Genomic DNA, 23234 nt, shown 5'->3' on the forward strand with positions numbered 1-23234 from the left:
TTTTAGGGCTTTTTCTACTTGGACTTCAAGTGTACACTACAGATAGAACCTATTTATTTCTATATGTTTTATGTATAAATATTCCAGGTTTAGATTGGCTTCTTAGTTGGGTGTATTTAAGTATTAGTTGAACGGAGTTTGTTTACTTCAGTATCCATCTCAAAATGTGAGGAAAGACTGAATGTCATTGCATAACACACTGAAGTGCTGCAGCCAACAGCAGGGTGGGGTACAGGAGTCCTTTTGACAGGTGCTTCAATATCAGAAGTCCTGAATTAGTGCAAAGTAGTGATCTTCTGGGGAAGTAAAGTAAAAGACTGACAGCATTCTCCCCAGTCCCACCACCCCCAAGACCCCCAGCATACCAACAAATATCTAAATCTAAAGGTATCCAGGCAAGAGTGCAAGAAGACGGTAAAGGTATGTGGTGGTTCTTGCTGATGCTCTCCCAGCCTCCAGTGTTTTCAGGTGAAGGAATCTCTGTGGTGAAGTAATTTCCATATATTTATTTGTTTCTATGTATCAATTGACTTCCCGTCCATTTCTGTCTCATAAAGCTCCTCTTGACAATCACCACTTTTTGACTGCCTTCGACCTGTTTCCTACTGTACCATCTGATACTCCCAGTTCTCTGCTGGACGATGCTGCCAGTCTCTTTTTAATCTCTCTGTGGCACTTGTGATTGCACAGACCTCTATCCTATACCCTCTCACAGCACACGACTCAAGGTTACAGAATACACTTGATGTCTGAGCTTTAAAGAAGATTGTTTCCGCCCTATCCTGGATAGGAATCAGCTACCACTAATGCTCTGCAATGCAAGTCCATGAGAAAAGAGGGAGTAAAGCCCCTTCCCTGCTTGTCTGGGACCTCCCACTGCTATTGCCACAGGGAAATTTCAAAGTTTTGCCTAGACTGCTGGAAGTGCCAACAGGGAAAGAAAATATTTGTGTGTAAGACTTAACCCCAGGAAGATTAAGTGCAGATGAATGTCAACAGTGCCAGCAACCTGTGAGAGAAAGTGAAAACTGAGAAGGATGTAAAACCAGAATATGGTGAGGGGGGAAAAAAAAAAGAAAGAATGAAATGCAAAACAGATTAGAAGCAAATCAGGGAGAAGGAAAATTTCAATGGGGCTTTTTGCTTTCCCACAGAAGGGCAGCATGAAGACCAGGGAGAGGAGCATCACAACAGGGGCTCATCAGTGTTAGCAGCTTGGAAGGTCCCAATGATGAGCACAAAGTGGATGGGGGTAGGAATGACAGATGCAGCTTCAGGGGAATGTTCCATGGACAGTAGCTGCCTTTGGAAACTGAGAATGACACTGGAGGTGATGAATATCTTGCAGGCTTTTAGTTCCCACCTCTTCAGTTCTGGAAGTCAATGACTAGCCAGGGAAATGGTGATCCGTGGGAAGAGGTTTGGTTTTGTGAAGCTTGGCCCGTGTTCTGTGGGAGGAGAGCTGTACTGTTTGGAAAGTGTCCACCTCGGGGAAATCATAAGTGGTGGGGCTGTCTAGACTAGTCAGGAAGGCGTGAACAAATAACCAGGGTAAAATAGAAGAAGAAGAAGAAAAAAAAGTGGGATTCCTTACCCAGAATTAAATTAATTGAAGCTTCAAAGGATGCAAACAGGAGACATTCTTAGCTGACTTTAACGCTGTGAACCCACATAACAAGGAGCGGAAATTAGACATGCCCATCACTGCATTTACATGCCGCTGCTGGAAGTGGGTGGGGAGATGTGTGCTTGGAATGTTATAATTAATTATTATAAATCTCTTTGTTACAACCATGTGGGCAGCACGCAGGTGTGTGCGAGGACCTTGGCAGCCTGACAAAAATGTAATTATCAGTTATGGAGCGAGCAGTGCTAACTCTTTGGCGCTTTGTCAATCAGCAAAGTGGTAATTAGCCATTGCTAGAGGCCACCATGTTTCTCTGGAGAGGAAGGCAGAACCTCCTTAAACACCTGGATGTGGTGTGGGTGGGAGCATGGGGGGAGTGAGACTTACCTGGGAGACTGCAATTACAGAGAGGATTTCCTGACTCAGAAATCAAACCAGGACTGTTCTGCCTTAAATATTTTTTTTTTTTGACCTGCAACTCAAAATTGTCAGCATTTTGCATCCATATAACCCAGGTTAAACACAGTGGTTTTTTTTAAGTACATCGTTAATCTTTAGTTTGCTAGGGATCGTGACGGACTCTCCATCACTGAAAAAGAGGTTGGATCTCTTTCCTAGGAAAGATATGCACCTGCTGAAGTCATTTGGTGAGCATAAGGAATGACTTCAACAATTTTATACGGGAAGTCAGATGTAATCTGATTTAAAGAGAACTGATTCTTGTTGCCCTCATTTCCCCATACTGGACAGTGTGTTATTTTCTAGTTTGGCTAGCAGCAAAATGCGGCTTTGGGGGCTATATAATGCAGAATTCAGCATCCTTGCACCTAAGCCCCTCCTTAGGGTTATAGGAAATCATGTACAGTCATGTTTACTAGGAAATCTGAACCCTTGAGAACAAGGTCAGAAGCTGTCCAAGGCACCCTTTTCCCAAATTATACTGTAGCTAAAGAGTCAGGGCAAGAAAAAGCATTGCCATATGAAGGTTGTCCTCTAAAATCACTTCAGAACAGGAGCCTTTTAAAGTTCCCCATCAAATGCAGTAAAACACACTGTAGAGCAGCTTTAAAAACAAGGGGAAAACAAGGGCCAATACATCTCCGTCACAGCAGTGACAGCCAAGAAGTGCTTGTCAGGCCTGAGTTCCTTCAAAAATGTGCACTGAACCCTTTTGCACTCATAGTGCTGTTTGCTGAAGTACTGGGAAGTGGGAAAGCATCCAGAAAACTGGTTCAACTCAGCTGACACTGAGAAGTTTAGAAAAGGAGCAGGAAGGAGATGGAGGTCTGGGGCGTGCTGCTGACCCGCCACTGGCTGGGGACACAGCGATGCCTCACACTGGTCCTGCTGGTGCAGCCTGAGCTCAGAGGTGTCCAGCAGCTGCTGAAAGAAAGGCTGGAATAACATCTGCCCACAGCTGCTGTGGGGTTGGTTTTTATTTTTTTGGTCCTGGTGAAACAGGGAGACAGGTTCTCAGGGTAGCCTTCAGGAAACTGTAGACTCTGCTGACTGTATGGAGTGAAAGTGCCCCGTTACACCACATTGTCCCTTGAAGACATGGAACTGAATGTAATTTGTCAGAGCTCAGCAGAAGTGTATTCTCTTCCTCTGAACTTCTGCAAGCCTGGCAGATGCTGTGTGAGAATTATTTGTCAGCTGTAATGCCTATAGAGGTAAAATGCATAACACACATGCAGGATGAGGATTGACAAGTTCTCATCTGTGGTTGCTTTGTCATGGCTGTTACTGTAACTTTATTGAGTCTTAACCATAATTTTTAAAAGTCCCTTCAACCCACATCTGTACCCACAGTGTCACCATCCAAGATTCAAAACTCAGGTCAGAATTGATGAGGTATAGCTGCATATAAGCCCTTCTTGCAATTTAACTTTGAGGGGAGTTGATATGACGAGATACTTACCTATCTTCTCAGGTAATGCAGAATTTATTACAGTACCCTTCCCTTTCCCTCTTCCCTCATATGTGGTTTTGCGCAGATCTCATGAACTATGAGTCATACATAGAAGATAAAGTAATGAACGAGTTTGAAATCAGAATAAATTTGGAATAAAGTAGCTTTGTTATTTTAGGGTATTGGTCTACTTTGATAAGTAGAACATTGCTTTGTGAGCTCTTCTTTCACCTGAACTTTGGGATTACAATCCAGTAATTGATGCAAACTGATGTTTGAGTTGCATTATCCCTATAATTTTCATGTTTCTTGATTATTGTTACATATGCATCAGTTCCATTCTAACTGAATTAAAAAGCTTTTGAATAATTCAGCTTTGAAACGCCTGGGAAATATTCCCTCAGCAATCAAAGGATGTGACATGCATTTTCAATAGTTTTCACTAAACTTAAGTACTCAAGTTATTGACCTAAGGCATGGGTTTACATCTAGGCAGTGATGACACCACTGACCTCAAAAGGCACGAGTGACTAAGCTGGTGTGTGGCTGTTGGACAGATGGCAGTTTCTTTAGCTGTTATCACATTACTTTTGATCTTCTTTCTGTTGCCTTTCCCAAATTGCTACCTGGGCATGTAAGGTAGACTCATTGCCTTGATTCCATAGCAGAGCATCTTCTGATCTGTCACTCTCCAACCCCAAAAGCAAAGGGTCAGGATAAGCTACATTTCTTGATATTTTTTTAGTAGATCAGAACACCTGTGGCTTTTACTGAACTCAGTCCAGATCCAACCTCACGGTTGTTCTGGTTGTATCTGAGGGACTCCCTTCAGATACTGTTCAGTATTAAAACAATTTTTAGCTGGTTTTGAGGCATGGACAGTCACTAGCAGAGCTGGGAGGCAATATCCTCATATCTCCTGTGTTCCTCTTGCTTCTGGACATCTGCCTTCCTTCACAAGTAACTCTGAAGGCAAAATTCCTTTCTCTTTGCCTGTCTTTCATGTGTGGTATTGTGGGGAGAGCTCATTATAGCCATGCTCAAATGTAGCCAGTGCTTAGGTACAAATGCAAATGTCTGTATTGCATTAGGATCTTTCCAGAAGACATTGAAACACAGCCAAGGTGGCTTCACAGTCCCTGTGTTCTCACAGCACTTGTGAGTTCAACTGTTCCCAAGAAATATGGGAGTTTGGGAGAGCATGGATGTCAGCACCAGTAAAGATTTGCAGTGTGTCAAGCAGAGGGAAATCAGTGGGTTAATTCAGAGCCCAGCCAGCCTCTTTGCTCGAGCCTTCAAGTGGAACTTCAGGGAGAGAAACATAGCAGGCTGTGGTAATAGATGGCTCTCGGGGGAGCCACCAGCTGCTATTCCAGAGTCATAACCAGACTACACAATCCCAGAGCCTCATTACACACCCATCATCACCTCCTGTCCTCAACTGAGCTGTGAGGTTGAGCCCTATGATGAGACCTCCAAAGGCTGGAGCTGGCCCATCAGGAAGGATGGGAGGCAAATGTGAAACCGGTTGCATTGCAGGCTGTGCAATGGTTTTGAGGTCTACTGTTTGAAGTTTCCCAAGCCATGGACCTTAGGCAAAACACTTATGGGAACAGCAGCCAGCTTAGGTTTGTCAACAAGATGTGTCAAATCAGTGCAATCTCTGTCATGACAGGGAATGAGTCTGGTGAGTAGGAGACACATAGTTTTGCTTAACAAATGTCAGTTCAGTTCACAAAGAGGTTTTGCTGCACAGTGAGTAGATTCCTTCTGAGAGAAACACAGCCAGGCTGCTCTGGTATGCACTAACTCCTAATGGAAACACAAGGAATCCACAACTGGTCCTTCACATACCTTCCAAACCCATTTCCCTGTCTATTTGCTCACCCTAAACTCATCCAAATCTTCAGTCTACAGATACATTCCTCTTGCTCCAACTGATTTGCTAATGTGGGCACAGCCAACAGGCCCAGCCTTCTTGCAGCATCTCACCTGGGACCTTGAGTTTTAGACACACAGGTCTCACTGTGGGTTTCTGGCACATGTGGTTATTTGTTTCTGCTGCCTCTTTGCTTTGAGCCACTTCATGGGCAACTGCTGTGGCCACCTTACTGTTTAGGCATGGGTCAGACCATCACCACTGTGCTGGTTTGGCATGGCAAACATGACAGAAGGGACAGAGAAGCACAGCATTGCCCATCCCATGTGAGAGATTTCTGTGTCCTTTTGCTGGATGACTGTAACACCTTCCAGCTGACCAGCATCTGAATAGTCCCAGCAGATCAAGAACATCTTTAGGGTATCGCATCAAGGAGTCTGGTCTTAAGTTTCCAAAAGCCTGATGTCTTAAGCAAAACCCAGCTTCATTTTGCCCACAGTCAAGTGCAACCTCTGCCTTGCTCTCAATTTGCATCCAAAGCGTTTAAGAAATACAGGTTCATCAAGATGTCCATTGGTTTTTAGTAAGCTGGGATTTGCTTTCTGACAGCTCTGTTTAGGCTAATATATGTTCCTGCCCTTTCCTTCTGTGCAGGAATATGTCTCTTCATTTCCATGAGAAGCTCCATGGTGCGGAGTTTCCTTTAATTTCTGCACATATCATGAATTGCTTCATAAAAGTCACTGACAAGGAGAGCTGGAATTATCTTCAGATTTTATAACTTGGCTAAAAAAAAAATCTGGCTGCCAGCTAAAACTTGACACATAAATCTCAGCCAGGAAATAATTTAGTTTCACTCTTTCCATCAAAACAGCAAACAACTCCTCCCCCTCCCAAAGAGTTGCAAAGTTCCCAATGGTAAAAGGGTATTTTAGGAAGGGATTAAATAAAGAAATGTTAGTAAGTGGCAGATTCTCTAGGGTGGGGAGAATGTGGAAGGAAAAACATTTGGAATTATGCAAATTCTTAGGATTTTTTTATGTTTCTTCAACTGAAATGCCTCACAAACATCCAGAGGGAGCAGTGTAGAGCACCAGCAACTTTAAGTAACACCAACTGCCAAGAGAAAGTGTAGATGCTGTATGTCAGTACAGTGATGTACTTATTAACAGGATTAAACAGACCAAGGCAGAACTGAGAGATCCATCTGGATGGGGATCAGATTAAAGAAATTGGTCACCCATTCTTCCATCTGAGTTTGTGTTGCAGTTTACATGTACTAACCCTAAACTACATCTGGCTGATGGAGAGAGGCCTCAAATACCTGCAGGATCAGTGGGAACAAATATTTCCTTCCCTTCCTGTAAAAACTCCTTGCATATTCTTCTGCTGGCTTTTCTACTGGTCTATTGACCTTTAGGTGCAGAAGAAGAATAAGAGTTGTGACCACTGGCATCTCATTGCCAAACCACTCGTACCCATTTTGTCCCTGTTGGTGAACAGTGCCTGAAGAACAGTTGGGTTTGTATTCCAAGACCCCGTGAAGGCAGTTGCTGGAAGTTGTCCCTTTGGTCGTACTTGCAACCTTTGGTCATACTTGAAACCTTTGGTCTTCGGACCATGGACATTGGTCATGTATCTAAGCCAGATGTTCACCCTTCTTGGATAATGTGGGATTAAATGCCTTGGTCTCTGACACAAAAAAAAACCCAAAAAACCCCAACTTTTATATTGCAAACTTTTATTGACTAAGTCTCTAAATATTGAAAGTTCAGTCACTCACATTCTCCAGAGATGGGGAGTTTATCCAGGATCCTTTCTGAAAAATGTGTTTCCAGATTGGTGGAGACAAGGCTGTGGTTATGGGCAATGCCAAACAGGACCTCAAGTTAAAATGTGGTTTCTGGGCTCACACTCTGAATTTGCACAGAGAAGCACTGAGACCATTCTGTATGCAAGTGAAGTATCTGACCTTGGGTCCTGGCTCCCCATTGCTCCAGTCCCACACTATCCAGACTTCAAATATAGACCTTTCTAGGTTAGACTATAAGGGCTCAGAAAACCCTATAAATCAAAAATGTCCTGCAATCCCCATTTTTAAAGACAGGGAATTGAAGCACAGCAAAACTACTTTTCATTGAGGCTGCTTTCCCCTAACTGGTTATTGCCCTCACTGTAGTGGAGACATCCAGTTCCTTTCCTCTGATTAGGACATGCATTTTATCTGTCCTCTTCAATACGGTGTGAAATGCACGTGTTACTTAATGAGAACAAGCTGTTCAGATAACACAGCTCAAAATAAGAGAGATTTCATTCTTCCAACATTATCATCGCCAAAAGACAAGGAAAGTGTCCTAGTTATGGGACTAGATTGGAGCCCAACTCCTGGCTTCCTCACAGTGGGTTTTGGATTTTTTTTTTTCTTTAATTGCTCTCATGCAAAACCCTTATGGAGTTGTGTGGACAGTGACTGATGTGGATACTGTGATTGCTACTGCAGGAGGGGTGGGAGACAATCCAGATCATCAGCTCTTTGTCCAGATCCTGGCTCTTGCTACTGCTGTAGTGATGCAATACAAAGCTGGTGAAAGTATAGATAACTTCTGTGTCAGAGAAATATGAGAAAAGCAAAACAAATATCCACAGAAGAATTTTGGACTGATACAGAAAATTAATTTCATAATCACATTTAAAGCCCTCGCATACACAAACAGTAACACAGACTTACAGGGGATACACTTGGCTACCTGTCCCTAAGTATTTTTCCAGGAAAAGTAGCAGATTTTACAGGTAAATGCACAAGACAGCAGGATATTACAAGATTTTGCAGACCACGGTGCAGTTATTCACAAAAGAGTCAAACCTCCAAGTAGTGCATGATTGAACTGTAGCTCAGAGGTATCCCCATGTGCTTGCTGTGCAGTGGTGTGGCACTTGCTATGTAATTATCTCACTCCAGCACAATTATTAACATAAGATTAAACAGTTGAGAGCCACCACTGCAACATTAACCAGCAGTGAAGTGCGTGCTCCATAATTTAGATGCTTGCAGAGAAGAGTTCACCACAGGGCATCGATCAGCCCTGAAGTCATTTTGTCATGTGTAGCTGTGGCTGCAGTCCTCCTTCTCCTGAAATCAGGCTGGAAAGAGTGCTCCAGGCTTGTGTGTACGAGGAGGCCTGACTCATGCTTCCCTTATGACCTTATTTTCCACAGGCACTGTAACCAGCCCTGTGTGAAAAGCTTTCCCCTGTATAAGGCAGTAAGTTGTGCAGCATGTGATGGGAGTTTGTGTTGCCTTCTCTGTCTATACAAAATGAAGCAAAGCATCAAGAAGACACTTTGGCCATTAAATAAATTGTTGGCTTTTGAATATGATCCTATATTTCTATTGAGATTTAAAATACTGGCTTGGGAACAGGACCTGATCTAAGAGATTGTATTAGAGTGAAACAGCAGCTTTTGTCTCCTACAGAAACAGTCATTAATGCTCCAAATATGTAGGGCCATTTGAGCACACGCAAGCAGGAGGGTGGTCTCCTAAATACCATGCCCCTCCACCTTGAATACTGGTTGTTTTCCAAATCCTGCCATGCTCAGAGTAGCCTGTTGCCCATTTTCTGCACGCAGGGTGGTCTGGGGCCCTTTCAGGATTTACAGCCCACGCAGCAGCCAGAGCTGTGGACAGGCTGCTCTGAGCTGCCTGGTGGGACAGGAATATCTGTGAGCAGCAGCGAGCTCCCAGATGTTAATGCTTGGAGCTTGTTATTCAGAGCTGCTGATTAGTCTCTCAGGCATTTTCCCCCCTCGGTTCCTTTCTCCATGCGCTGACGTTAGTCAGAGAGCGCCTGTAGATCACAGATGTTTGTTTTTCCCTCCCTTTGTCTTTGCTTCCTCAACCTTGCCAAGGCCTTTCCACTTCGCCGCTGTGGCAACCTGTGGCACTTCCGTGCTTGGATGAGGGCTGGACCTGCTCCTGGACCTGCTCCTCAGCTGTGCCTCTGCCTGTTCATAACCTCTGGCTCGGTCTCCTCTTCCAGGGCTGCTTGTGTGGGGCACAGCAAACAGCTCCTTGCTGAGGTCTCTTTGCTCTGGGCTTGCAGAGCAGCTCAGGAGTGGATGCAGATGCCCTTTGTCAAGCCCCCGCGTTTCGCTCAGCCTGATTTCAATGCTGCTGCCGTCATTTCCATCAAGGTTTCACAGATCCTTCACTGCTTGCACAAAAAGACTTCATTAGAGCCTCTTGTCCTGCTCCTGCCACGGCAGGGCATCTCTGCTGAGTGCGTAAGCACCATGTCGGAGTTGTTTCCATACTACCCAACTCGGGTTTAGTGCCTGCTTCCCTGCTCTAAATTAGTTTCTCTGACTCATCCTCCAGAGGAATTTCTGTCTCTCCATTAACTGTAGAAAGAGTCCAGAAAGCCAGTGTTTCCTACTCAGGATTTAGGTTACATACATAAAGCAGGCTGCTGCAAAGTCTACCCCAAGGGACTCCCCAAGCACAGAGAAATACAAGTCTGAGTATGCCCTTTTCACTCCTGCTTTTCTGGACTGGAAGTGAAATGTGTCCAGCATTTCCAATGGATGCTTAGAACAGATACAAACATCTCCACATCTTCGCTCCCCAGTGGCACCAGAGGGCAACAGGTTGCCCTGGGGCACCTGCAATTGCTCTTTGAAATCCAGAAGCTGTGCACAGCAGCAGGACACAGTCGTGGCTTCCAGCTGAACCTGCAGCCAAGGAAATCCTATCTGTTTGTAAAGGCAGCTGAGCTGCAGCAACTTATGTGCAGTACGAAGCCAAGACGTCCAGAGCAGAGGGATTTATAGGGGAACACGACTTTTATAGATCTTGCGTTAACTTTAAACATTTGCCTTTCTCAGCACGGGTTCTCCCCCTGTGCATATGACTGCCCCTGGGTATGATATATTTCCTGGGGAGGAGACACAGACTCCACTTACAGTAAATGTCCATTTCTTTGCTTTCTTGAGAGGCAGCATTTAATGCATTGCAGTCACGCTGTGGCCATTTGCCAGTACCCATCCACTGCCTGCTGGGATTTGCTCTGCTTCTCTCTTTCCCCACTTTGACTTGTAAGTGACAGAGAAACAAAAGTTTTCTTCATTTTATATATCAAATTTATTTTATTATGTATTTACTGATTCTAGTCCTTCCTTTCTCTTCTCTGCAGCAGAGGCGGTAGGCTCTGAGCGTTTGCTCTCTGAACCTGCTGAGGGCGTACATGGAGATCTGGCCCAGCCTTACCCACAGGGGGTTCTGCATTTGTTAAGGCCTCCATCAACCCTGTTTCACTGTTTCCTTGTGCCCCCTGTGCTCCTACAGTCCACATCTCCCACCTGTTCTTTTGTACCCCTCACTGAGCCAAAGCTCAGCTTGCAGACATTCATGCAGCACCTGCCACACCGAGACATCAGTCACCTCTGCCAGGACCCCCAGGGAACTCCTGTGAGTTGTAATATATTGGACTTAAATAAACCATACCTAGTGTAAACACCCCAGACCAGGTATAACCCTAGCTTAAACTAATATTGTTCACATGCAAATGAATATTGGTAAAGACAAATATTCTTCCTCACCAGCTGATTCTGGTTCTGAGCTTCAGCTGCCTGTGGGGATGGTGTATTTGAACATATTTGTACTCCCTTCACTGCTACCAGGCTACAAGGCATGTCCTGTCCATTTAACAGGACCACTAAATTAAGTGATGTTTCTAGAAGCTGTTGTAACACAAAGTAAAGGCCAGTTCATTCAAAAATCAACACAGGCATTTCAATAAATAGGGAGCAAAGTGTAAAATGCTATGCTCCTCTGACCAGAGATTTCTCATTTCCCTGCGTTCCCACCAGTGTGGGGGAAGGACACAATACACTCTGGTTTTGGATCTTGCTGGTTTTATCCCTTCCTTGGTATTTAATTAATTCTGTGTATGTGTGTGTGTGTGGGGAATGGTGACCTAATCCTATTGAAATACAAGCCAAGTAAAACAAGTTTGGATGGAGACACAGCAACTTTCAACTGGAGAACAATACACTTAAGGTAAGGTGCGTTGGCAAAGTAGTTTTAGGCATATCAGACCTAATTAGTTTTATTGCGATAATAATAATACTACTAGGTGGGAAAAAGCTGAGTCGGAAATTAAAGTGGATAGCAAGTTTTGGTAAGTTTGATAGCTGTGGAAATGGAGAGTTTGTGTACCTTTTATAGGGGGGGAAAGCCTCTTACGGTGACTTTTGAAGTTCAGCTGAAACTGCAGCCTTACCTCTGAGACTGAAATAAAAAAAAAAAAAAGGCAGGCAGTAATTCAGATGTTTTCAGCGTTCAGGCAGAGCAAAATGCAGAAATCTCTGAAACAGTCTGTCTTGTAAGGTAGATTTAAAACCACGTTTGCTTAAAACCACAGGAAAAAAATTTTGTTCTTTCTTCCTCAAAACATTTCCCTTTAAGCTCAGCATAGCTGAGCTGGGCAGTGCACTACAACATTCATGCTCATTTACCTGTATCTGAACAGCTTAATCCAGGCCTGCACTGTTTCCTCTCCAGGAAGGGGACAGAGCTGTATCAGGAATATCCACCAACCAGGAATGGGACTCAGAAGGAGCAAGAACAGACGTTGCATTGCCTTGGATTGTATTTGCAGTGCTGCAAAGTCTGTGAGCTCTGTCCTTGCACAGTGAGCTCTGTGCATCCCCTGTAACAGGGCTGGAGAGACAAGAGTGATGTCCTGGCTGCTGTCTCTGCTTTTGCACGCTCTGGAGGGATGTGCCACCCCACAGTTCCTTATTTTACTGGCCACCCTTAGTGTTTTTGGTGGAGGGAAGGCAGAGGAGGGTGATGTGGGTCTCAGCAAAGAGGCTGGCAGGGTCGCATCCCTCGTCCCTGAGGGCTAAGCCCCCTGGGAGGGCTCCAAGACCTTCTGCTTCCCCCAGCCCTGACCCATCTGAGAGGCTACACACGGCTCCGCCGGGAGCGGTGCTGCAGCTGGGAAGCTCTTGGGAAAGCAGAAGGCACAAGTGTGGGGCCGGTGGGGCTGAACACGGAGCCCAGCGCTCGGCGGCTGCAGCCCGGCGAGGAAGAGGAGGAGGAGGAGAAGGAGGAGAAGGAGATCGGCAGCTCCTGCTAAACCACTTAGCCGCGAGACTTCACCGCCGCTCCCCTCCCAGATCCACCACCGCATTCCTGTGGCATCCAGGGCGAATCGCTCGGAGGAACGTTTTCAAAGGAAAGGCAGGAGCGGAGTCCCTCCGCCTCAGAGCGCCGGGGAAGAGCGGCTGGCTGGCTCTCGGTGTGCCTCCCTCGCTGCCTGCGTGGTCAGCGGGGAGAGGAAAGGCACTTGGAGATGACCCAGTGTGAGGTCGTACCCTCTTGATTTATTTTTCTCTTCCTGGAGACCTTCTGTCTCCCACTGCCTGGGCAGGGAATTCAGGGATTTACTGTCAGGACTGACTTATCTGCTCATTTGGCACGAGTGAGGTGCCTGTGGTAGGCAGTCTGGCTCATACCCTACACCTTTTCTTTCCCCCTTTTCCTGTCTTCTTGATTAGTGTGGTTTCTATTCTCGTTAAGCCATTGCCTTTTTTTCCCTTCACAAGTAAAAGGAATAAGGTATGGATCCCTTCCTGGGTACTGGCAGTGACTCTGGAGACATGTTTCCAACTCCATCCCCAGTCCTGGCAGAAGGGACTGGGTGTGACTGTCACCTCGTATCTTTGTATCCCCCTGCTCAGAAGAATCTCAAGCCTGAGGGCTCATAAGTGCCAGGGAGGAAAACATGCTCTAGGTGTGGTTTGGGGGGCCAGGGCCTTCTTTTCAGGTACCTCCAGGACTGAGGGTCTTTTCACTAGCCCTCAAGTGCCTCCTAATCACTCTGCATCCTCTAAAACCACCCCTAGCCTGGGAGCCGGACTGCAAGGGCTGTGAGTTAGAAGTCAGAGGGCAGGATTTTGATATGGATGCCTGCAACACCCAATGCAGATGAGAGCCACCAGCAGCTCAGATACCTTCACACCAAGCAGTGGTTTGATGCAGGTCAGAAAAACAAAGCTCTTTTTAAAGACCTCGAAGTGCCTATGGACATGGATTTGGGTCTGTGTCCAAGGCAGGTTTCTCCAAACTCCAAGAAAACTGTCTGTATCCTACCCTTGCAGCCTGTCCCAGGAAGTCAGTGACGCCAGCTGCCATTTCATGGGACTCACAGTTGGATCCATCTCAGTGTGAGACACTTATCTAGGCAGGAATTCCCAAAAGTGGTCCACCCAAAGTAAGTGTCTAAGATAGTCAAGGAGTCTCTTGGATATGCCCGTTTCTCTCTGATGACTGTTGGGAAAGGTGATTTCCCTTGACTAGCTGCATTTGGAGTTTAAAGTGAAAATATGCTTTTAGTGGGGAGTGATATGAGGAAGAAAAATACCATTCACAGTGGTGAAACATCTTGGGATGGGTGTAACCTCACAGAGCCTTCCTGCAGACAGTGCTTCATACCCCCAAATAATCCCCATTTCTAATATTTCAAGTTGACTGCAGAGCTGTGCTACAAACATTACACTTTCTGTGGCAAATGCTGACCCAGCATTCAGTAAGATAAGAACAGCCACAATAATTTATTTCTCCATCCAGGTTCTGTGTATCTTATTGATTCATATGAGGGCCTGGGGTGAAACCCCAGCTCTGGTCCATTAGTGCTGGTGATGCTGGACGTGCAGTACCTCTGAAAGGTGCAGTTCTTGCAGCAAGCAGAGGTGGTTTAACTCAGCACTGCCATGGCCCCACCACTTCACCCAGCATGATGCTTTAACAGTGCTGACAGGGACTTTTCCACACTTCAGCACGAGTGTTAGTCTTGGCTGAAAAATCCTAGGAACTGGAGGTTAAGTCACTCTATCCCAAACCCAATACTCCCTGCTGCCAGACCCCTCCTGCTATTCTTTTACTTCCTGTCCTTCTTTCCATGCAACAGACTTGTTCCCACATAGCCTGCCCAAAAGGGCTGAACAAAAGGAGAAAGGGATGCTTGGAGTATGAAATGGGGCCATAGCAAGGCAGGGCTCAAAGGGGACCTTCCTGGCCAGGAGAGCTGAAGATCACCTGCATGAGCTGTGTTGGATCCTTAGCAGCTTCTCCAGGGCACTGAGCCTGGAAGAGCACAGGAGGGGCTGGCAAAATAAATCCCAGTGGAGTTAAAGACATATAAAGAGATATGTTTGAATCCTGAGCCCTTTGAAAGAGAGTTCATGAAATATTGCTGTGCTGAGACAAATAAAGCTGGAGGTACACACCTGGTGCTACATAAGGTTTCGGTTTAAGATGTTTTCCATAACTTGAACATCGGCAAAGCACAGAGCAGCAAGTCAACATGCAGCAAATGCAGATAGTTTTTATCTTTCCTGTGGAGCAGGTTGGTAGCAGGGAATGGCAAAAGGAGAGTGGTGTGGAGAAGTGGTGAACTCACTAGGGTGTGGTGAACTCACCTGTGTATCAGGAGCTGTGCTTCCCAACCTGCAGGGCTTGGGATGTCTTTTAAGTCTCATTTCTTTTGCCAGATGGTCCCAATAGGTTGTGCTGGGGTGATGCTGGGTCTGGGATGCTGAGGGAATATCCTGGACAATGCTCCATTAGCAGTGTGACTAATGAGAAAGATTTGAGGGCAAGAAAATGAAGTGACCCAGGCCCAGTTCCAAAACTACGGCAGAGATCAGGTCTTGCTGTAACACATTTAAAAATGTTCCTACAGTCATCTTGCTTGATGACATCCTGTATCTAAATGTCCCAAAATGCTGTCTGATGTGAAAAATATTTTTAGAAGACCTGAAATGAAGGACTTTTAGGTAGTGGGACTCCAGTGTCCTTTAGCATTGTTGCCCATAAGGAGCACACACAAGAAGCTATCTAGGACTCAACATCTCTCTCCCTTTGATAGGCAAAGTGTAAGACTTGGGTGGCACTGCTGGGTTTTGAGTGTCTTGAGCTCTGTAACCATAACTTCAGTCATTTATGGACAATTTGTGGTAGATGAACACTGCCATCACACCTTTATCCATGAGACTCTTTTCACTGTCCCATTCAAATCAAGATTGCAGAAAGCAGACGTGTTCTGTCAATCAGTCAAATGTATATATACATCAGTTCAGGTTTGGTAAAAGGCCTGCATGACTATGCTGTGATGTTCCAAAGATCAGGGTTTTTAGGTTAATGGTGAGACTCAATGATCTTGAAGGTCTTTTCCAACATTAGTGATTCTATATTCTATTTATTACAGTGCAAATTTCTTTGGCAAATGGATTTTGTAAATCTCCTAGGTGCAGTGAAACTTAAAACTGGGTATATTTGTGATATGGTCGCTCAGAAAAATACTCAAATGTATTTAATATGCAGTTTCACAGCTGTAGGTTGTCTGGGATAAATCCTAAGGATCTGTTTGATTCCTGTGCACCCTTTCTTGTTACATCTGCTGGTACTGCTATGGACTCGAGTTTAACCACTGCTGAACACGCCCTGGTAACAAAACTATGGAACAAGCAGACATGCACATATGTCTCCAGAACAAACAGCTTATCTGAACTGTGGGTCACTATGGAATGTAAATTTTGTAGGGAATTTGGAAAATAATCTATAAGTACATCTGAGGAGCCATTTCCTGGTCCTTCTCTCCATTTCCCAGGTCTGTGGGTATGTAAACCATGCCGAGTGGGGGCACTTCTGAGCTGTTGCTTGAATGTCTGCTGTTGACACCTTGTGGGAATAGGAATTGTCAGATATCTATCCTTTCCCATTCTTTTCCTTAGTGGCACCAAGTGGAATTGGTTCCTCTGTGACTTACTTTGCTGGATGGAGATTTTGTTGTCCCTTAAATGTTGCATAAAAAAAACCACCCCACCTTTTCTAATGCACCTGACATGACAAGCTGTGATGGGGAAGGGGAGCACAGGTCACTACTGGAAACAAAATCAAGTTTTCTATAGATTTCAGTATTGCTTTTGGGCAGTGGTTTGATCTTGATGGTCATCAGTGTAAACTGTGCACATTTGTGGGTCTATGAGACCAGACAAAATAGGACGTGAAACTGTTGTCTGTAGATACATTCCATAGGAATAACTAAAAGATGCAGGGATTTCACATCCATCTGTAAACAAGAAGTATTCAAGCAGCAATATGGTCTGATTGACTTCTCACCTGCTCATTCAGCTGCAAAGTTAGTGAAACAGGCTGTGCTGAGCTCACAGCTGTTGCAGTTACCCAGTTCTCAGCACGAGTTTAAAAATATCTGGATTGCACCCATGCCAGCCACAGTCCTGGCAGTAACAGCAAGGGTAGGACACCACTCACATTTAAGCATCATCCCCACTGCAGAGCCCTGTGAAAGATGCTGTTTGTAACCCGCCAGCGAGAATGAGAGGACTCCACCTTGTTATTTCTCCCCATGCAGAAGGAAGAAAGAGTTTATTTTCCAGCTGGTAGTCTTGCAATTGCAGGCAGGCATCCAGTTATCAAGCTGGGCTCTTCCTGTCCCCTACCTTCTTGGCAAACAAAGCCCTGCGTGCCCAACAGGACTTCATTTTTTTATAACTGTGCTATTCCTGTGATATCTCTGGATATCTCCAGGTAGTTTAAGCACTGAACTGTGTGTTTCAGACTTGAAGAGGAACAACATAAGCAAACGAGCTGACTAGCTTTCTGATGGTGTTTGAGAAGTTTCTGAGTGGCTCTGTAGGGCTAGTCTGCCTCTGCTGACAGAAGACCAACCTCAAAAGGTTTGGGAGATCCTCTGGGATGAGGCTAACGCTGTCCCTGATGTCTGCCATCAGATATTAACATTCCCCTACCAGCCAATCCAGACAGATGAGACACAGTTGGGTCCACACAACCTCCCACTTCGGCTGCATGGAGTGTTTGTTCCTCTGCATTGGACTCTGGCATAGGCTATGCCTATCACTGCATCCATGGAAAACGCAGGAAATCCCTCATGAAGTAGAGTTTCCACCTCGTGTCTTCCCAACAAACATATTTTCCTAACTCAATGTCCTCCTTTACAGGCCTTTAAATTCAAGAATAGCTCTGCTTGAGGTTTTGCAAGGGTGTGCCAAACACAAAAGCCAAGATGTGCTGGCCGTTTCCAAACAGCACTTGGAGCGAGCTGTGATCAAAACCAAACTCCCTCCTCTTCAGTGCGATTTCTGGCCCTCTATCTGTGAGCTCCCCCTCTCCCTAGTATGCATTCACAAAAGAGCCCTAGTGAGAGAACACTAGGGGCAAGCATTTGCCTTATAGCAAAGCCCCCCAGAGCTTCTGCACAAGGAACAAGAGCTTCCAAGGGACTGGAAGCAGTTGCTGTGTTTGTGTTGCCTGGCCCTGGTTTCCCACCGCTGGGGGTTTCCAAAGCAAATGAAACCTTACTCATCAAAGCGGGCTCCCTCCCCAACTTTCGGTTGTTGAAAATACTACAAAGTGAGATGGAAAGAAACATGTAATCCTTCATCATCACAGTGAGGATTTACTTGTTTATTTAGATTCCCCGTCTGTTCCAAATGTTCTGCCAGAGAAAGCCCATCCAGACTCCAGGAGTGCTTGACACACGTTAAAAAAATTTCTAGATGTATTTAGAAGACGAATCCATCGGAAGACACTGCCTTTCCTCACGATGCATGAGTGCAGCAACCACATGGAAGTCCCACACGCAAAATAAAATATCTAAGGATGCTTTCTGGAGAAAAAAGAAAGGAAGGAGGCAAACGACCCTGGACAGAATTAGGTTCATTGTGGCTCCCCTAGATCAGGAACATTTTGGTGGGACTGTCCTTGAGCTCCAAGTACCTCCTCTTTTTCTGCTCGGAAAATGCGTTCCAGGTAGACAAAATGGATCTTTGGTGCCTTTGTGGTCAGTAAAATTGAGAAGGTTGTGTTCCCAGGGTGATTCCTCCCTCTGCCCTAGGAGGTGGAGGTCAACCTCTTGAAGGTTATCTCTCTCTGCAGATAATACAGGGGAAACAGAGAGAGAGGAGCCCAAATCTGAACCTCACTTTTAGCTGCTTAAGAGCAGGCAGTTGAACCCCCTTGCAAGTACACTGTGTGTAAGGAACTTAATTTCCTTGCACTGAAACTACTCAGCAACCTTTGTAGTTGGTGTTTCTCACTCCTGTTGCTGCCCCTACAAAAATGAAACAAGTGAGAAACAAGAGACCCTAAATGTGGCAGTCACATATAGCTGAGATGACACAGACCTTTTGTGTCATCCTAGGATGAGGTAGCAGAAGATGAACAATTGTCCATCAGATGTTTTGCGTTTGGACCATCATCCAACCCACTGGATTTGAAAATATCCTGTGAGCTACTCTTCTAGTGATGCGTTGGGGGCACCACCTTTGAAGTCATCTCTCTTTTCATTTCCTTTCTAAGAGCCACCAGCATGAGTGACTGTCAAGAGCCTGATGTCCCTGCTAGGGGCATTATTGCAGTAAGTTTGTATAGGGGAGTGTGGGAGGGGGCAGTTGGCAGGCAATGACCCTGCCTAAATAATCCCTTCTTTTAAAGTTATGGGATTTTGAATGACCCTATGGACTGCTGACACTTTACCCTTTAGGGTTTTGTCTTAAAGAAGCCCATATAATGAGATATTTAGGACACCTTTGTTCTTGAAAAGGAAAATAACCAGTTCTCTCTTTTGCAGGTGCTGTCTTTATTTCACATGTTGACATATAAAGAGAAAGGGCAGAGTCTCACCAGAATCTGGGGTTTCTGAAGGGCTGCTAAGCTGAATCAAATCTAGAGGTTTCCAAAAGTGACACCTCTTGGCCTGAACCCTCAGTTTTGTACCAGAAATAGGGACCCCTTCCTCCATAAATTCATTGTAGCCTCAGTGGGCTGGACAGGTCTGCCAAACAGATCACAAAAGTAGTTGTGAACCACTAGTAGAAAAAAGCATTCTGCTTTTGAAGAGTTGTGAGGTGTTTCAAGGAACTTGAAATTAACCCTTGCTTTGATAAGTTTTTGTCACCTGTTGCTGTCTCCTTTCTGCTGTCCCCCCAGCTCATGTGCTCCTCGGTGCAGAAAGCCCTGTTTGAGGAGGAGGACAGAGTGAAGAAGCTGCAGCAGAAAGTGGCGACGCTGGAGAAGCGCAACAAGCAGCTGCGAGACCGAGTGAAGAAAGTGAAGAGGTCCCTCCGGCAAGCCAGGAAAAACAGCAGGCACGTGGAGCTGATGAACCGAAAGCTCAGTGAGAAACTTTCCTCTGCAGGTGGCCAAATCCCCTACATTAACTCTTTGAAGCAGGAGAACTCCCATGCCACCTACCTGAAAGTATAATGTGAGGGTAAGCGCTCAGGCCAAGGATAGTGGTGAACTCTGCCTGCATTAGATCAGGATCTGGCCCTCACACCTTGTCTATGCTGTGCTTCAAACCTTGCATTGGAGAACAAATCTGAACTTGCTTTAGACACAGGGTTAAAACAGGAATGCCAACCGGATTTGGCACAGCCCAAAGCTGAGTCCTCACTGTCCTCAGTGGACACAGGGCCAGACAGTCGTCTGTGCTTCTCCTTCCTCACCCACCTCCACCTCCACCACCAGTTTTAGGTTGTCCTTGAGGGAATTGCCAGCCCCAGCCCCACGGGCCACTGCAGGCACTTGACACAGGAGCTCTTCTTGCCAGCTCATCTCCTCCACATGGGCTGGGCAAGGCAGGCCTGGGGATACAGATGTGGATGCTGTGTCAAGGATGGAGGCATGAGTGCTCTTTGCTCCATCATAACCCTCAGGCTCTCAACCTTGCTTAAGCTTGACTTTACATCCACTGTCTGGGCAAAGGTTATGTCCGAGACACAGCCACTTTGGGCCTCTCTTCAGCATGAAGTATAGATATACCCATATTGTCTTAAGACTGTTTGTATATAACTCTAAATATTCTAAAGAAAATATCTAATAATTCTAGTTTTACCAAGAAGTTCCTCAAGGCTCTCAGTAACTCCCCCAGGTGCTTTTATCATTGGTCAGCCATCCATATTGGAAACCAAATAATTTTGGGGCTGTGTCTAGGTCCTAATCCAGCTCCTGCAGTCAGAAGTGGACTTTGTCTTAGTGGGTGTTGGATCAGGCCCAGCAGACAATTTCAGATCCCATTTTCAAGCAGGTTTAATTTACAGTGTGGACAAGGCTTCAAGTTTTGTAATCACTGTTTGAGGTATAATGGAGGTTGCTGGGCAGCCTCACTTAGTTACACTTAGAGACTGTAGAGACCACACCAATATCAACAGGGCATTAAAAATTTAGGTAGTTTATATATGTATATATTTTAAAATCCTATAGAAAATATTTTTATTACACATTTGATATAGTCTAATTTCTTAAAATATGAAGTACAACCTGTTCCTTGGTTATCTTGTAAAATAAAAAAAAAAGTCCATCATATCCTTTATTAGACATTTGCACACTGTCTTCTGCTCAAGCAGTGTAGGCTAAGGCATCAATATCTGTGGCTGATAATGTTTTCAGCTGTGTTGATGAACCACATTTTGGGTCTTGGTACTCACTCAACCTTCCTTCATGACAGGGCACCACAGGGAGAGAAAAGTAGAAGAGCTTTTCCGTTTTATTTCCTTTCTCAAAATAGTTTTTCTTACTCTAAGCATGAGACCCAAGTGCAGATAGGGTTCAGGCTTTTTGACAGGGGCAGATGTTCCTTGCCCAGCCCTGGGCAACACTCACAGTCTGCCAGGGCTAAACCCAGTTTGTACAAGGTGAACTGGTCCTGGTCCAGATGATTTTTAACACAGAGCTGAGACCTTCAGAAGTAGCAGCGTGGAAACCACTGCTCTGCTCCCAGTGCTCCACAATTTACCAGGTCATTGCATGGTCTCCATGCTGTGTCTCAGCACTCAAAATTAGAGTATATCCAGGCTACAGCCCTGCTGGACCACACTTTAACTCTCCCTGTGCTTGGAAAAGCCCATATCAGCTTTCAAACGTGAGCTTTAATCCAAGATGAAACTCAGAAATTGACTCTCATTACCCACCAGTTTGGCTGCTTTTGGAAATGCAGATTTTTTTTTTTTATTTTTTTCCCTTCTTGAAATAATATTGGCATTTCTTAAGATTCTGACTCCTCCACAAGCTCCACTGGTTTCAAAGGCTTCTCCTACCACATTTGAGCTGTTTTATGCTGTAGTCAGCAATGCTGTTTCCTGAGAATTGCTACAGAGCTAAGACTTCCCTAGAAGCCATCAGGAGTTTTTAATCCCAAAATTTAAATCCATAGAAAAGTAACTACTTTTATATTGGTTTGTTTCTGGTTTCTGAACTGCTGTTTAAATAAATGAACTGGTTTTCCTGGGATAGGTATTGAAAGCTTGTGCTTTAATTTTTTGTTAAGAAAAATATTCCCTCTGGTATTCATTCATGTTTTATAAATGTTTGTATAAAGCTGAGAAAGTATAATTAATATAGATACACCTCTGCTATGCTTACAGATTTTCCAAACACAGTGTTGAGTATCTTTTCGTTTTGGCTGGTATTTTTGTCACTTGATGAAAAGATTGGAATTTTCTTCCTATTTCTCCCTTTGTCTAGCTTAAAAAAAAAGTAAAACATTTTGTTGTCCTTGTGGTTTTTTTGAGAATTTTGTTACTTTGCAAAGAAAACAAAAACAACCCCTCCCAAATGCAAAGTCCAAATGTAATCCAAAATGTCCTTACTGGGTACAAAACACGAAAATATTGTTTCCTGGTGAGTTTTTTTCCTTTCATTCCTGCTTGTGTTTGGATCATTTCCAGAGATAAGGAGTAGCAGTCAGATCAGATCACAGCCTAACCCACTGGACAAGTAACAGGGGATGTCAAGCCCCCCAATAAATGCTATTAAAGTGTCACCATTGATTGGCTGTCCCTGCTGGTGACAGTATCCAGAGAGTGACCAGGGAGGCTGCACATGCAGGAAACACAAGTGGGGAAGAGGAATTTGGGTTATGTCTGCCCAGGCTGGTACACATCACACAGGGCTTGACACTTACTGTAAGTTTTAGACCCACTCTATAGCAACTTCAGGGATCAGCTAATCTGGAAACCTGTAAAAAGGGCAAAAATTTCATACCATTTCCAAAGTTAATGCAAAAGGAATGATGGAGTATGTTCCTCCTGAAGAGTTATGCAGGAGGGACTGAGGTGCAGAAATGCAGAGGAGGCTGGCATAGCTGGATGGGTTGGCAAAGGATGGTGTAGAAACCCAAAAATATCCTGGTAAAAAAAAAAAAAAAAAAGAAGAGACAACTCCCCCTGCCACCACTTGGTTAAAAACAACACCAAAAGTTGCAGCCCCCCATGAGAAGTTCAAAGATGCTTTACAAATTAATAACATCTGCTTTTGCAAAACATATCAGGAGCTTGAAGGCTGCCAGAACATCTGCAGGGCCAGTGCTAGGGGTTTCCAGAGCAGACAAAGCCAGAATTGAAGACAAGGATGGGATTTTTGGCATCCTTGTTCACCATGGAGGAATTTAGGGATGTTTTTGTGGACAGATCAGTTTTTTCTGGTGGACAGATCAATTTTTTTCTGATGGATCCGGAGGATGACAAGAACTGAAAGCAAAATTAATTGTAACAGGAGAGAGTAATAGTGACAAGGACAGAGAGAAAAGAGGGAAGGGAGGGGAGGGGAGGAGAAGAGAATTTGTCCTCTTTGGGATTGTCCTCCTTCCACCATCACCACACCTCTCTTGTACTATTTCAGTGAGAACTTTTGCAGGGTTTTGTGTATCTCACCAGAGTGTATGTGGATAATTCAGATGCTACTCTGCACCCAAAAACACCTTCTCTTT

At 44.9% G+C, this 23234-nt stretch overlaps 1 protein-coding gene across 1 annotated transcript in view; it reads left to right on the forward strand.

The window, feature by feature from the left end:
* The window catches only part of CCDC3 (coiled-coil domain containing 3), a gene marked incomplete at its 5' end in the record, with an annotated part of 37202 nt that extends 15179 nt beyond the window's left edge, over positions 1 to 22023 (forward strand). The window contains one exon of the mRNA XM_027901444.1: positions 19457 to 22023. Within this exon, the coding sequence (XP_027757245.1) occupies positions 19457 to 19732 (276 nt within the window). The remainder of the gene's footprint in view (positions 1 to 19456) is intronic.
* Between the last annotated feature and the right edge of the window lie 1211 nt (positions 22024 to 23234).

The sequence above is a fragment of the Empidonax traillii genome, unplaced genomic scaffold (genome assembly GCF_003031625.1).
Source record: "Empidonax traillii isolate 1590-97213 ecotype Southwest subspecies unplaced genomic scaffold, ASM303162v1 scaffold785:size696563, whole genome shotgun sequence".
Taxonomy (NCBI): domain Eukaryota; kingdom Metazoa; phylum Chordata; class Aves; order Passeriformes; family Tyrannidae; genus Empidonax; species Empidonax traillii.